At 38.7% G+C, this 17445-nt stretch overlaps 1 protein-coding gene across 5 annotated transcripts in view; it reads right to left on the bottom strand.

Annotated features, from left to right (window-relative positions):
* Positions 1-3881: 3881 nt before the first annotated feature.
* Positions 3882-17445, bottom strand: part of LOC109403764 (protein furry) — a 460946-nt gene continuing 447382 nt past the window's right edge. For all 5 annotated transcript variants that reach the window (XM_062852871.1, XM_062852872.1, XM_062852874.1 and 2 more), the window contains one exon: positions 3882-4706. In XM_062852871.1, the coding sequence (XP_062708855.1) occupies positions 4426-4706 (281 nt within the window). In that variant the 3' untranslated portion in view covers positions 3882-4425. The remainder of the gene's footprint in view (positions 4707-17445) is intronic.

Raw genomic sequence — 17445 nt, 5'->3', positions numbered from 1 at the left:
AATGTAAAAGAGGTAGCTACTTATGATAGATTTATGATGTGCATATGAAATCAGCAAAATTCGGACTTATCCGGGACATGGAGGATAATCGAACCATTTTTTTTAAATCATTAGGCTGACACAAATTTCGATTTTATTTTATGTCACCCCCACCCCTCAGAAAATATTGGTCGGAAATCAACATTTTGTGGGGAGAAACAAACAAATTATTCAAGAAATTTTTAAATTTTCAGGTGAAATTTGAGTCGCCCAGAAAAATTTCTTAACAAATTCGATGAGTTTTGTGATTTTGCCCAATTGTTTGGGTATTTTGTCATAAAATACCCCCCCTAACGAGTCAACGAACACTGTGACAAAAGAAGACAATGAGATTTGTTCCGGCCTTTGCTTAGGTGTCCGGGGATTCCTCCAGGATGTCCAACTAAGTGTTCCCCCAAGAAATTTTATCTGGAGATTCTTACAGAGTTTTTGTTCGAGATTTCTTCTTTCGATTACTCCAAAAATGCTGTATTGGATTTCATCAGTAACTCCTATTAGGATTCTGGAGTATTTCCAGAAATAACTACCTAAAGTTTCTGTAAGGAATCCCTGGAGGGCTCCCAGAAGGAACTTCTGGATGATTTGTAGAGGAAACTCCTAGAGGATTCCCAAAAGCAACTCCTGTAGGACTCTCATAAGCAACTTCTGAACAAACTCCTGGAGGATGCCCAAGAAGAACACTTGGAGGAAATGTTGAAAGAAACCCTGGATAAATTTCAAAAGCGAATATAAATTAAAGCTAGAGTTCAGCAAAATCTCTTGAAAGTTTTTAAAATCAAAGTTTCAAAAGGAACTCCTGCTGCTAAAAAAAGATATCCTGCAGTAACCCTGCTAAGAAATCATGGAAATGGATGAGTCACAGTAGGATTACCTGGAGAAATACCAAAAGAAACTCTGTAAACCATCCCAGAAAGAACTCCTTATGGAATTATATGAAGAAAATTCTAGGGGAACCCCAGATTGAGCTCCAGGAAGAAAAAGATTTTCTGGAGGGATTTCAGAAAATAATCTTGGAAGAATTCCCGTAGGAAATTTTGAAGATCGGAGCAACTCCTGCGGAAGGAAAGTCTTGGTGAATCTTAGAACCAACTCTTGAATAAATCAAGAGATTCCTAATAAACTCAGATGCCTGATGGAATTTCTGAAAAAAAAAACCGGAAAAAATCCAGAACAAATTTAAGAATCCGAAAAGAAACTTCTGAAAAAAAATCAGATGTAAGAAACTCTTTCCTCGAAAAACTCTCATTTAATTCCAAGAGACAATCAAACGGTACAAAAACATAGAGAAATTCCAAGACGAACTTTTTGGAGAACCCTAAGTGCTGTTCTAAGGAAATTCCAAGTGATTGCACTTCTATAGGGCACTGCATTGTTTTGATTTTACATGGGATTTTGACGTTTCTTGGCCTTGTTGTTTACAAAATTTCTGTAAGAGTGAAAGAGAAGGAGAGAATTTCATGCAGTGCCCTATAGGAACACTAGCTATACCCGGCAAACTTTGTCTTGCCTACTGCGTTTTTTGACGTTTCAAGTTTCTAGCCAAGACCAAGTCCCCGGTCAAAATGTATGGAAGATCGATTTTCAAAAACTCTCAATTTTTCCATGTTTTTTACCTCATACACCTTCCTTGGGTGAAAACTAACAGAACAGAACAAAGACGGACAAAATCGGCCGTTTCGTTCGCAAGTTATGCGCGGTCCCACGTATGCCACTGAATTTTTATATATATACAGGGTGCGTGCGGTAATTTTGCACTAACCTTCAAACAGGAATGTTTCATCAAAGGGTTGCAATAAAAATATAAATCCCACATCATCAAATGCACCATATTTCTAGTTTACTGTGAAAAATATAAAACCATTAATAATCAAAAACGTAGTGGTATGAGAAAGTATTTTCAGATCCTATGTTTACACTAACGCGCCCAATAACATTTCGGATTCTACCATTTATTGTGTAAATAAGACGAAATCAGTAAAATGTAATGTGTAAAAGCCCGATAATGATACACGAGACGTAATGATACAGATATGCTTCAAAAATTATAATTTAAATAATTTTGACGTGGTGAATTTAACACATTATCGAGTAGCATCAATCAAAAAAGGTTGTTTTTTCGATACTCTAGGTCTAGGGTACAACTTTTTTTTAGCAAGCATCGGATCACTTAGCGGTCTTCAACAAAGATGTTCCGCATAGCATTCCCTATAATAATACTAAAAATAAGGGTTATTGAACGCTTCCAGTGCCATCTAGGGGCAGAAAACTAAAATTATGCCATTCCTGCACATATTTGTACCAGTTTTACCATATAAATTTCAGACTAGTCGAGCGATACCTAAGACCTTATCAATTCAGCTCAAATTTGTGCTGTAGCTTATGGGAGTCTAAAACAGCAAATTGAGGTGGTCAGACTTAGGATATTTTAGTTTTAAATTTTCTCATAAATGTTCGAGCAGCCCTAGTAGCTTACCATTGCTCAAATAAGAATTTTCGACTTCTTCCAGTTATTTCTCCGCTATCTTCCATTCCAGCGATGTAGTTTTTGTAGGTAACAAGCCTATGGAATCCCCCAACTACACTGAAAAAATCAGCTTCATAGCGTTCTTGACAGCTGAGAAAATGCAGATAGTATGCAGCTGCTCCATATATTTATACTCAAGTTGTTCGCATTTTCGTCTTCTAGAAATCTCTTTTTAAAATTTATGGGATATTTTTTGAACGGCACACATAACGATGATACCATTGGAGCTCCTCGTAAAAATATTCTAGTTTTACCTAAAATAACACAATTGTTGATCAAAATATTTTTTTTTTTTTTTCTATCTGTATTAACGAGATTTTTAGCCTTAGGCTAGTTCATCTCGGGACCCACGCTTTACTTCCCTTCCGAAGGAAGAACCCACATTTTGTGAGTTTGTCGGGAGTGGGATTCGATCCCAGGTCCTCGGCGTGATAGTAAAGTGTTCTAACCACCACACCAGGTCCGCTCCACTGATCAAAATATAGAGAACAACACTAAAACGGACTTGCAGCGGTTCTCAGGATCGTTCAAAAAAGGTTATCGATATTAGCACCACTTTTTTCTTCCTAAATCCTTGAAATAATCACAATTGTTGGCGAAAAAATCATTTAGTATAGATCTATTATCGAATTATTTTTAAAACGTGTTTTATGATAACGATATGATTTAGTGCAAAAATATCGCACGCACCCTGTAGATGTGAAAAAATGCCTTCCGGAAGGAAACTTATCCTTCAAATGATACAAAATATTTTGTCACAGAATTTCGTCAACTGAATATCGTCGCCGGGGTGACCAGAACGAAACATACCTGTATTTGGGTTTGGCTTTGATTTTGCAGATTATCGATGAGGTGTAAATATCTAAATATGCACATATTCTTAACAACATTTTTCCCGGTAATCATCTCAAATTCCCGGCTTTTTCGGTCGTTCCAAATTCCATTTAAACAAACATTCCAACAAAATTTGGTTAAAATCCGTGATGGTCGATAACACGCGGTGTGTACACTTGGTGTGGAAGGACCCATATGGCAATAATATACGTTCGTTTCAGCGAATAAAACATAATCCATAAGTGCTCACGATTCGTCACACAAAACGTCAACCTCAATAAAAGCAATAATATCAGTCATCAGTCGTTTCTTGATAGGCAGTTCTACGCATCATAGCTCCTTGGACGAACTGAAAACTTGGTATACCGGCGCGCCGCCGCGGCGGGTTAATTATCGTAAAATCAGAGTTTTAACCCGACACAGACAGCTCCACACAGGATGTGATATTCAACTAACTAATAAAGCGGAGGAAACCCCACAGAAATGCCATTTGTCAGTGCAATCGTACAGCTTTTATTGGTAAAACTTCGTGATACTCTTAGATGCTAAAATTTTACAACTTCTAATACGTGTAGTTTTCATAATGTGTGTGGGTGGAAATTAAGATTAGAGTTTCATTTGTGTGAAAGTGTCGCCTGAGGGGGCCGCACAAGGAATCACCAAAAGAGATTGTATCAAATTCAGCGCGTGTCGCTCTTCGCGTCCACTAATCCCCCGCCAGGCACTTTGATACTGCTGCTAATCTCCAATTGATAAAGTTAAAATGTCTGAAATGGAACTTAATTTACTGCTAGACACTATAAATCATAGCTCATCCCTATCTGAGAGGGAAGTCATCTTTCCCGCCTGTCGGTCGGGCTGTCGGTTGTCATTTACTTTGTCGTCGTGGTTCGATGACTCGACGAATCAACTGAATTCAATTATATCGGACAAACCCGGTACGAATTAATAGCAATTAATGAAATCCTCTCCAGCGCGGAATACAAACACAACGTTGCATTGAATGTCACTTACATGTCGCGCTGTCCCTAGAGCGTGGTGATGATTGGTCCCAGCTGGTGCGGCGGTGGCATCGCAGTCGAACCCGACCCGGACCCAGTCGGGCCACCCGGGGGAAGCGGAGTGCTCCCGGTCACTGCTGGAATGGTCGTCATTGTGGTCACCGTCGACGAGGACGAGCTGGTGTTGTTGGTGGTTTTCATGCTGATCTCCATGTTGGTCACCGCGGACGACACGTGCAGCAGGTTCTCCATCAGAATTTGATATATTTCGCTCAGCTCGATCTCGGACCGGGACGCTATGAATACATCTGTCGGGATGAAATGGAATGGAATGGATGGTCGTCAGTTAGTTAATTGATTCTCTGTTTGTGGTTGGCAAGAGTACTTCATGATGGGTAACTTCTGGATATAAATTCCATTCGACGGAATGCAAGTGGATGATGTGTAGGAAGGAATTTTAATGAGTTCCTTTCCAGTGAAATTTAGTAATTATGACTCATACAAAACATGAGCAAAACTGCAGGCAAAATGTGAATTTGGATTAGAAAACCAGCATGGGAAAATTATAACATGCAGAGTAGCGGTACCACGGTGCTGTTGGGGATCCTCTCTCTCCTCTTCTTGGCATAACGTCCTCACTGGGACAAAGCCTGCTTCTCAGCTTAGTGTTCTATGAGCTCTTCCGCAGTTGTTAACTGAGAGCTTCCTCTGCCAATGACCATTTTGCATGTGTATATCGTGTGGCAGGCACGAGGATACTGTATGCCCAAGGAAGTCAAGGAAATTTACTTTACAGTGACCCCACATCGATGAATCACCTTAATTTTTGTACACTATTTATGAATCACCATGTTGATCAAATGGAGTGATCCATAAACTGTGGTCATTTTTGCCGATTCATAAATTGTGGGGTCACTGTACGAAAAGATCCTGGACCGAAGGAAGAAATTTTCTCCTTCAGAGGGAAATATTACAAACAAAATTTCGGGCTCAGTATGGGTAGCAAACTATCGCCCCTGCTAGCAGATGTTTTCATGAGCGATTTTGAAACCGAAGCTCAAAAACACAAACTCTTCCCAAGAGTTTGCAAGCGCTATGTAGATGATGTTTTTGCCCCTATCAAAGAGCGCTATTTGGACCAAACGCTAGCAATGCTTAACTCCCACCACAGCACTATTAACTTTACTGTCGAGAAGGAGGTTGATGAAAATTTACCCTTCCTAGATCTACTGATCAGTAGAAACGATGACGACATGCTAAAGTTTGGTATCTATCGAAAGCCAACATCAACCGATCGATACATTACTGCCGACTCTAACCACTACGGCACACAGAAAAAAGCTGCATTTCATTCAATGGCACACAGACTCCACAACGTGCCCATGGATAACATTGAATTTAACGAAGAGAAGTCTCGGATCTTTAAAGCAGCTGAAATTAACGGCTACGATAAGGGTTTCGTAGACAAAATTCTCCAAAAACATAAACGGAAAAAAACGCTAGTAGAACATCACGACCCTACAACCTGCAACAGAAGAAGTTAAAAGAATCAGTCTCCTATTCTACCCGAAAGTCACAAATCCAATTAAAAATACACTCCGACGACAAGGACTTCATGTTGTACATAAGAGCGATAACACGTTACGCGATCTACTGTGTAACTTGAAGGACCAAGTCCCACCGGAAGAGCAATCTGGCATATATCAGGTAGCTTGCAACGACTGCCCGGCGGTTTACATCGGTCAAACACGCCGCAAGGTCAAGGTACGTTTGAAAGAACATAAAAACGCAGTGGAAACCAACAAACCCAACGAATCCGGAGTTGCAGCACATACGGTAGCTTCTACGCATAGCATAGACTGGAAGAATGCGATCAAGGCAGTTAGAAAGGCTTCGCATCTCAATGCCTGGGAGTCTATGCTCATATCAAACGAAACGCAGCCATTGATGAACGAAGATGACCCCCCTATCACATCAGGTCTTTTTGGCCTGGTAAAAACGACGATGATCAACTGATTTCTCTTCATCTCGGACGAGTACGAACAACGTACAATCATTCGACGTAGCCAGTCGGACATTGTCCCGAGGATGGGTAACATCGCACCCGAAACCGGTCGACAACAAAGGTAATTTTAACCCTTTGACGATTGTAAGAACGATAAGTGTTATGTCTTGTCTCGCCTGTCGCGTCTTGTGAATGTCGTTTAGCAGGAATCCTTTACAAAATCCCAGAAGAGGTCTGAGCAGATTTCCCTGCAAGAATACCAACTAGAACATTTGTCAGTTCAAGATTTTCTAAAGCACTCCCGGCACAAATCCCTAAAGGAATTCTGGGAGTCATATGTGGTAGAGTCCTGAGAGGAATCTCAGCTAGAAGCTCGACTGAATGAACCACAGAAGAAATCCCGGGAGGAATTACTGGAGAAATCCTTCACCTTTTTACTGATCAAACCCGATCGGTAGATACCCATATTGCATGGCATTAAGCATAGCTCAAATTACCATTCCGTGGCCATCATCTTGGATTATGGATCTTGGTTTTCAAAAATGGCGACAGATATGCATTTTTGAGTTCTTACGTTTGCATTAAAAAATTACCTATTTTTCAAAGTGTGCTTGAAAAATGTACCGTCAAGGCACCATTCACCGTGGATCTAAGAGGATTTTGGGCAAACAAGGGCTGTCATTTGCCACCAGTCTTATAAACATTGTTGGTGCCGCTTTTAATTGCCTTTATTATAGGTTAAAATTAAAGCAATATCCACAGAAGTAGAAAACTTTTCACAAAACTTGGTGATATAGTACAATTAGTAAAGGGTAGTAGGGTCGCCTAATTCCGTGGTAGGTCACCATTCACCGTGGTAGTAGGGACCCATTCACCGTGTATGAGAAATTTTATTCTACTTTGTTTAAAAATGATCAAAACAACCCAGCCAAGGGAATTTTCTTCGTTTAAATTCATTTCAAGTCATAACTTGCAAGATTTTATTAGAAAAACGAATATTGAAATTTCCGATTTTTTCTAGATATATGGGACAATATGGGGCACGGTGAATGGAGACCATTGATTTTTTGGGTACCCATTTACCGTGCCTTTTTGTTTCAATTAAAAAGTACGAGTAATCGTACTTTCTTGTTAAACTTACTTCGGTAATGCAAAATACATACCTGATATGTGAATTTAATTGCTTCTTGGTGGAATAAAAACGTTACTACATTTAGTTTATCGCTTAAATCACCTTAGCGCAGTTTTCGTTTTTTCACTATGAATGCAGTGAACGAGCAGAAACCCGCTACATGTAAACACGCTTTAGTGTCAAATTGATACTTTTAAATGTTTCTAATGAACGTTTTGACATAGTTACAATACATTAGTGTTGTATTGGTGAAATTGAAGGGAAATTGTCATATCATTCAATCATAATATGGAAATAATGAAAAAATATTCGAAGGCACACGGTGAATGGAGCCCCCACGGTGAATGGCGCCTTGACGGTATATGCATAATATAAACAAGGTGTTATTTTTTTTTTTTTACATGCTGCATATAGGGTATTGGTTCCCTTATTAAGCATGTGGCTCCCATTTTCATCCTACGAAAAACAAGGGATTGGAGCGCTGTTTGTTTTGTTTCTTATTTTTGTATTTTTTGTTAGCAGTGAGCACCCATGTAAACACAAAGAACGGAATCAATCGGTGCCGTAATCGCTTGTTTTCGAATAGGATGAATTGGTGCGGCTCCGTGGTCGTGCGGCTAGGGTCACCAAGCTCTTAGTCGCATCGTGCTGAGGAGCGCGGGTTCGATTCCCGCCGCAGCTGTCAGGAAAAGTTTTCGGCTGTGCCACTGGGCGTTGCATGCTAGTCCGTTGTCTAGTGTCGTGCTTCCTTCAAAGAGCGAAAAGCTCACTGGAAGCATTGAACGTGTCCGTGTCTTTTAATTTATAGAGATTACTGATGGCACACATACCCTATTGGTAATGCTAAAAAAGTTGGTACAGGCACTTATAGCCAGTTTTATTGAAGTTAGTGAGGATGTTGGTTACAGTAGTTGAAAGCAACCGTACGTACATATTTTTCAATATTTTCAATCGTTTTCAGTAATTTTTCCATGAAAACTATTACATATTTAGTTACGTATACTCCTCATTTCACTTCTTCTTACTAACCAACCCTTCGAAATCATTGAGAAACTTGTAAGAAATAAAGATTCCATGTTACTTGAAGTGTAAAAAACAGCAAATTTCGACTTATAATTATGTCATGATAATCGTCGATGTAGATTCATGTCAAAACAGATTGTCATCATCCCCATGATATTTGTGAATGAACTAAGATATCCTCCGTGAACATTTGGTACAATTGATTCAAAAGTTTATCAAGTTTTTGAAGGAAATTTTGTTACCGAAAAGAAAATTATGATTTAATCGTATTTTCTCGATAGTACTGCCCTATTTCAAAGCGCTTTTTTATGTGAAATGATCACAATCGTCTAAGTCTCCCATGTGTTTGCATCAACCATACATAGGTATATTCGTATATTTTTTTCCACAATGAATACGTGTATCGTTATGAAAATTAGAGTAGAAGTAGTAAAGAAGTTTTGAAATCGGGGAAATTTTTTAAATGTGGTACTCCAGTGTAAAAGAACTTCATGAAAAACGGGTGAAAAAAGTCCATTTTTAATGCAAACGTTACTCATCATACCCTAACGATAGATACCCATTTTGCACAGCGTTCGAAGCCGTATCGCCGTTAAATTGTTAAGTGTTTACCGCCATCTTGGAACTCAAGCCGTCATCTTGAATTCCAATATCCCTATAACCTACTCAACAATCTACGGAATGTATTCGTCAAATTTTATTGAAATTGCTTGACGCATTCTAGAGTCATGCAAGAACATACATGGTACTATACATACAAACAAATGAACATATAAATATATATAGAATATGTTTATGTAAGTTTATAAGTTTGAAACATGCATAAGGACAAGACAAGAAAATTCACACCGTCTTCATCTAGAGGCTGCACAGACTGAACACATTACTTACACTAGACAACGGACAACACAGAACACCCAGTGGTCCAGAGATGTTTTTTTTTCGTTTGACGAAAAGTTTCCACCGACTGGAGCGGAAATCGAACCCACACTCCGAGGCTTACGATACGCCTAGACGACTGCCGCCGCTAACCGCACGGCCACGAAGCCCACAACATAACAAACATACGTTAACTTTTATATCGATATTAGACTTTACTCATCAAGCCCAATCGATAGATACCCATACTACAAAGTGTCATTGCTCAAGCCACCATCCTTGGCAGCCATTTTGAATTATCGTCCGCCATGTTAGATTTCAAAATGCCTTCGGGTATTTACTTTTGAGTTTTACTCATTAAGCTCGATCAATAGATACCCATATTGCATGATATCATAGTTCAAGCGACCATTCCGTAGCCACCATCTTGGGTTACGGTCCACCATGTCAAAATGGCGTTCAATATCGATAGGTACCTATATTACATGATATCATAGCTCAAACTACCATTCCAGTTTTTAAAATATGTTGGATATTTATTTTTGAGTTCTACTTGAGCTTGAGCTCGAGCTTGAGCTTGAGCTTGATTGACCGCCCGCAGTTGCTACTCCAGTATCGCCAGATCAGCTACACTCACACAAGGAACCAATGAGATAACTGCTTGGGAGTAACAGGCATCTTCAGTGTGTGAGGGTTGGTGATTTTGTATTTTTAGGCGACAATGGCGCCTGCTGCGTCAGGTTGCTGGTCAATGGGAAAGGGGAGGGAAGTGATGATTGCAATCGCTTGCCCACATCAGGCCGTTGAATCCTCTGAGCCTGCACAAGGTCATGTGGATGTTGGTGTGTTGGTGGGAAATGTTTATTTTTGGCACATGAATCATGCATTGATGCAAGGGTGCCAGGCGTACAGCGATAGATTGTGTGAAGATTACTGTGAAGCGGCACAGTCCGCTTGGTTGCATTACTTGTAGGCGATATAGGGCAGGGGTTCTCAAACTTTTTTAGCTTGCGACCCACTTTTTATTTCCTAAGAATTTGGCGACCCTCCAGCGCGAAAATTTATAAAATTTGTATTTATTTTTCGCAAATTTGGGTTGCTTTTTTAAATACATACATCTTATCACTTTCATAGGTTGTGATAATCTAGCGTTACGTAGTCCTCAAACTAAAAAAAGGTATAGTGCTTTTTTTGAAAAAAAAACTAAGAAAGGTGAATGTGCCCAAGTTTGCAGCATTAGCTAACCTTAATCTTAAGAAAGTTGAGATAAGATTCCAAGTTTCAAATATATTTAACCTGTCTGCAGAACTTCGAAATCTATTTTAAAATGATATCCTTCATAAACACTTATTTTATTTCCATTTTTATTGAAATTACTTTTCAGTTGTTCCTTTAAAGTTCAGATTATCAGCATTCATCTGAGCTTTACTGAAGTTCGGTAAAGGTATGGTTTCTTGTCCAAATTTAATAGTTTTCCATTTTCTTTTTTTAATATTTTAACTGCTGAAACTGGCGTGTAAGTCTAACAGAAAATACTAACTGCAAGCTACAACTTGAACTCATTTTTTTTGCAAGTATAATCTAAAATTTTGGCCTGATCGTAAAACTTCCAATTGAAAATTCGTAGTTTTAGAATCGATATCGAAATGCAGACAGTTGTTATTCAATATACTCCAGACATGACTTATAATACAAAACTTTGAATAAAATTACACAATAACATTCGACATAAGTTAATAGAGACTTCGCGACCCACCAAAAATCAGCCCGCGACCCACCAGTGGGTCGCGACCCATAGTTTGAGAAACGCTGATATAGGGTATCGGGATGCTTCGTTGGCATAGCCCCCTCGTTCGGCCTATCTCAATGTAAACCAAAAACTCAAACAAACACGCATAACTGGATATTGGAAAAGCTATGCGCCAAACAACTGTAACATTTCGTTTCAATTTTAGCACTTTGGAGCATTAAAATTGAATGAAAATGTCACTTTGTTTAACTTTTGTAGACGCCATGATTCTTCGGCTTAGTGGGTAGTCTATACACATGATCATAAATGGCATGATTCTGGAACATTTCGAATTGACTTTTCAATAACTGAACATTTGATGCGACGGCTAAAGACGCTATTTTGAACTTGTGTATTTGTTTTCAACGAATAATAACTATTTTACAAATTAAATGTGGGCCGAATATTGAGGACATTTTTTTTACTATGTACCCAAATCTTGGCCCATCAGTAAAGTGATGTCAAAAACAACGATAAAAAGGCGTCAACAACATTTCTTGCGGAAGAACCAGAAAGAACGAACAGGAAGAAAGCTTTTGTGTACGGTGACTGTAAAAATATAACACAATAATAGGATTGCGTTGTTTTCGTTACTAGATTAAGAAAGAACTTTAGTTAAAGTGATTTATTTATAGTTTTTTGAAAATTTGGCTCCGAAAATGTAATTTAAAAGTAAGATTGGTGAACAAACAGAGATAATACTTCAGCAGAAATATTGGAAAAATAAGATAATAAGTGGTTCTAGTGCATGGAAAGCAATAGGCCAACGTTGTATCCACTAATAGGCCAATTTTTGTACCATAGACCAACGTTGCATACCATCGCATCGAATCTTTTCAGCTTTATTAAGTAAATTCTTGAAAATTTACGTAAGTTTACTTCCAATTGGAGAAACATGCATTGCCTAGAGTGTGTAATAGAGTCAACATATTATTTCTAGTGCTATTAATTCATGAGTTATAGTCAAAATTGTCAAGGCGGCTTGCAAATTAGGCCAAGGAATGGTACACATACCCTATGATAGATTGACACTGTGCTGTGATGAAAGATGGAAGGAAGGGAAACGACTTTTTTTTCATCCGTTTCTGGTTCTAGCGATCGCTACGAACATACGAATATACATGAGATGTATATGTAGGAGAGAGAGTGAGAGTAAGTAGATAGAAAGATACAAAGTAGGAGGAAAGGGACGAGCCAAGGATTGAACCCAGGACCTTCTGCATTTGAATCAGAAGCGGTAGCCACTAGACCACCAAGCTCGTCTGAGAACAATGAGAGCCCGCAATTCATAAACCAAAGGCATAAGAGTGTATCCGTGAAGAGGCATCACATAACATCCGGTGATATTGGAGACAAACAGACATAACATTCAAAACAATGCCATCCCATATCAATTCCATATATCTCAAGGTTTTTATTACTTGGAGTGTTTCTGCTCGCCAATATTGTGAGACTGGGCAAATTGCAGTCTCGTATATCTCAGGACCCTGATTTTGGTCTTCGATGTTGGTGCCTTCGGCAAAGTTGTTTGGCTGGTAAAGGATTTACAGATAACACAGCGCAACATTTTATTGTCTCAAGAGCAAACTTATGTGTCTCTGACAGATTTTGGGCAACTGGATTCGAATCTGGGCTCAGATTTGCTCCAGCACGTCACAGTTTTGAGCTATACCTCAATTTATAGGGCAAAATATGCGTTTTTGGGCTTTTTTTACTGCAAGCCATTAAGCATGAAAATATAAATGTCAACTTCTTGATTTTGCTCTGGGCTTTGGCTGACCAAGCCATGTGGGAAATTACACTGTTGAAAATGCTTTGACATCCATGTGTACAACAGAACATGTGCTCGATAAACAAATTGAGATTTGAATTGTGAAAAGAAATCCACGTACTCCGGTGAGACTCGAACTCACGACTCCCAATTCGCTAGACGGGCGCTTCTATTCCTTCAAGCAAGGATAAATTCGATCACCTGGCAGTCGTTTGACTCATTTCTCCATAACTCAGTTCAGAAGCCTAATATTGAAATGTTGTGTTCGGCAAAATTGTAGATTAGTGTTTTTCCTTTAATTATTACCGAGGACGCCATATTCTAACTCTAATATTTACGGCGTAAAAGTGTTAGTACCACCTACTCCTACTAAACGATCGGATTTTTCGGTCGTACTTGCGCTCTAGCGCCGTAAATATTAAGAGTTAGAATATTGCGTCCTTGGTGATAATTATAGGAAAAACACTAATCTACAACTTTGCTGAATACAACATTTCAATATTAGGCTTCTGAACTGAGTTATGGACAAACGAGTCAAACGATTGCCAGGTGATCGAAAACATCCCTGCCTTCAAGCTACAGAGTCACTCGACTATCTCAATTTGTTCATCGAGCACATGTTCTGTTGTGCACATGGATGTCAAAGCATTTTCAACAGTGTATGGGCATATATTTTTTAGGCAATCAAATGATACATTGGTCAAATAACATCTAAATTAATGACTCATGCAACATATTTCGTTTTACCACATCAAATATGATAGACTTAAGCATTTTATGTCAGTATGTAAATTTGCATGCAACTTTTGGAGGGAAATATCGTAATTAACATAAATCGCTTAAAACTATCAAATTCGATTAGGTAAAACGAAGTATTTTGCATGAGTCGTTAATTTAGATGTTAATTGACAAATTTATCCTTTGATTGGTTAAAAAATATATTTCCATGCTTAATGGCATGCTGTCAAAAAAGTCCAAAATTGCATATTTAGTCCTATAAATTGAGGTATAGCTCAAAATTGTGACGTGCTGGAGCAAATCTGAGCCCGGATTCGGATTCAGGGGCCAAAAATCTGTCAGAGACACATTAGTTTGCTCTTGAGACAGACCAAAAGTTAATTTTTGTTACGCTGTATAATGGGACGCATAAATCGAAATTTTTCACATTAGAAGAGCATGCCATCTCTGTCAAGCGGTACCCTATTTGTACAATGTACGTCCTCGATTTACCAAACAAGTTTAAAATATAAAATTTGCGCCATCTGTGTGTGGAGTTCCGAATCAATAGATCTACCATTTGTAAGTTATTGTACCAAACAGCTTTGTCGAAGGTACCATATTTCCAAATGATCATAATAATTAGGTATAAACTTTTCATTCTCACTGACGCCATTTATTAGCAACATTTAGGATTTAATCACCCATCATTTATAAGTTCTTCACCTACTAGAAAACTTGACAAAATCATAAACTTTTCTAAATATTCTGAATCTTGAGGTACACCTACATGGTTTTAAAATTCGTATGCTCACTAGCGCCACCGAATGGGAGAAGTCCGAATCATACGTTTTATAATCAATTCTTGACCTACTAAACAACTTTGCTGAAGACACTACTGCCTCCAAGTAATTATGATTCTGAGATATATGAAAAATAAAATGAACATACTCGGTAGCGCCACCTGTGCATGAAGTTCTGAATCAAATTTCAAATCATTTTTAAGTCCTTGACCTATCAAACTACTTTGCCGAACACACAATCTTTCTATGTGATCAGGATTCTGAGATATATGAGGTATTTAATTTGCAAGTTCACTAGCGCCTCCTATGTGTGCAATTTCGAATCAAACGGCACATCATCTGTAAGTACTCAACCTGCACAACAAGTCTCTCGAAGACGTTATTTTTCTAAGTGATAAGGCTCCTGTGATATTTAAGCTACAACATTTACATGCTCACTAGCACCACCTACTGATGGAATTTCGAATCAAACGGTCCACAATCTGTAAGCGCTTGAGTTACTGAGCAACTTTCCTGAAAACATCACGCTTTAAAACTCAAGATCTTCAGACACAGATAACTTCGTTAATGTCTACAATATTACTAAATTGTTAATTCCAAATGGCGCCATCTAGTGGGGAAATTTCAAACTAACCAATGCCCCGCCAGACGGCACTTGACTTACAAAATAAATATGCCCAAGACATAAATATTCTAAAACATCAGAATCAGGAGATATAGAGAATTTATTTTGAGGTCTAAATGAAGCACAGGAAAACAAAATCGCCCGGTTCGACTTTGACATGAAGTAAAAACCAAATTATGTCATGAATTAAACTTCTTTTTTGCCTAATTAATAGATGTACGTCAAGTTTGACGGTATTGCAAAAATGGGATCAATACAGGGTGTTTGCTTCCTGGTTGTACATATTTTAAGGGTAGATAGAGGACCTCGAGCCATGAAAAAGTGTCCAAGGAACATGGGGTCGGAAGTCACTGCTAAGTGAGTTATTCAAAATTCGATGTTTTTTAAAAGGCCCAAATTGAAAAACTTATAACTCAGCGATCTTTTAACGGAATTCAAAAATTTTTTTACGAATCAAAAGCTTGAACCGTTGAGATTTTATGCTTCTTAGACGTAAACTTGATAAAAAGTAATTTTCATTCATAAATTTTAAAATGTTTGTGGCAGAAGCCAAAAAAACAGTTACTTTTTGTGCTATTTTTGATGTTATTTAAATGTAAATGACGTTTTTTGGAAAATGTTCTACAAAAGATTGTTTATTTAATTATATAGAAAACCTTCTTTGTGACCAACATTGTATGATTTGTAGTTTGGTCACAATAATCAATTCAAAGTTATGTAAAAAACTCATCGAATTGCGGAAAACATCGCCCCGATTGCATTGAACCGTGCTTTGGCAGCACTTCCCGTTTGGTGCTTGCTCGCACTCTCCCCAAAAGCAGGCAAGAGAATCGAGGGCCAACTCGCACACCACTCGGACGGTTGGCACACGACCAACCAACTCGCTCAGATTGGGGCTGTGTATGGTCAAGTGTGACCAACATTACATCAATCTGAGCGAGTTGGTTGTCCGTGTGGAAAGTTGAAGTAGCATGTGAGCTGCTCAACGTCTTTGTTATTGTAGATGCGATCAATACGCGCGTGGTTTAGAAAATCGCATCGATCCTCCGCTCATAAGGAGACGACGACGCGGTGATTATTTGCCAAAGGACGTGCGTACAAGATTAATTGTAGCCGCAGCGATATTAATGTTGGCTGCTGAGCGAGGAGAGCAGATGAGAAACGAGCTACGGCGGGGTGTTTAAATCCTTCGCTGATTGTTTATTCCTTGCACTCGCAGTCAAACTGCGGTGCTGATAAGGTGGGGTGGCGTGCGCTAACGTATTTTTCAACAATTTTTAACAAGTTTAAATGTATGATGCTTTGCTTAAATGTTTTGTTAATTTGCAATGTCAAATAACGTATTTTGATGGATATTTGGGATTTCAAGATAATGCTGGGGAATAATTTTAGGGTCATGGTTCAGAGATAACGGGATTTATTCCAAGGGATGATGGGTATTCTAATGGTAACTTTGAAACTTTTAGGAAATGAGGGGCACATTTACAGAATTTTAGGGATTTTTAAAGATGTCGGGGTTAAATTTAAGAGATACTTAGATCTTTGAAGTTTTAGACATTTTGGAATACGTCATGGTACATTCCACAGGCTGTTGCGGATTTCTAAAACAAACTGGTAGTTTCAGAAGATACTGAGGATAGTTTGGAGGAAATGCAGAACTTATTCGGTGACTGTACGGGTTTTTTAAGAGGTGTCGGCGCCCATTGTAAGAGATGTTAAGGACTCCAAAGGAGACTTTGGTCATTTAGGAAATACTTGGGGTCTTTTAGAGTAAACGGGGAACTTATTCAGCTATTTAGGGTTTTTAGGAAATGTCGGTGCTCATTCTATGAGATGTTGGGGATTCCAAAGCAGACTTTGGCAATTTCAGGAAATGCTTGGGTTATTTTGGAGAAATCGAGGAACTTATTTAGCGACTTAGGGTTTTTAGGAGATGTCGGCGATCATTGTAAGAGATGTTGGGGATTCCAAAGGAGACTTTAGTAATTTCCGGAGAAGCTTGGGGTATTTTGGAGAAATCGGGGAACTTATTCAGCGACATAGGGTTTTTTAAGAGATGTCGGCGCCCATTATAAGAGATGTTGGGGACCACAAAGGAGACTTTGGTAATTTCAGGAGATGCTTGGGGTCTTTTAGAGAAATCGGGGATCTTATTCAGCGACTTAGGGTTTTTAAGAGATGTCGGCGATCATTGTAAGAGATGTTGGGGATTCCAAAGGAGACATTGGTAATTTCCGGAGAAGCTTGGGGTATTTTGGAGAAATCGGGAAACTTATTCAGTGACTTAGGGTTTTTAGGAGATG

The sequence above is a fragment of the Aedes albopictus genome, chromosome 2 (genome assembly GCF_035046485.1).
Source record: "Aedes albopictus strain Foshan chromosome 2, AalbF5, whole genome shotgun sequence".
Lineage (NCBI taxonomy): Eukaryota > Metazoa > Arthropoda > Insecta > Diptera > Culicidae > Aedes > Aedes albopictus.
Note: the sequence above shows the minus strand (reverse complement) of the source record. Positions and strands in the feature narration are given on the sequence as shown.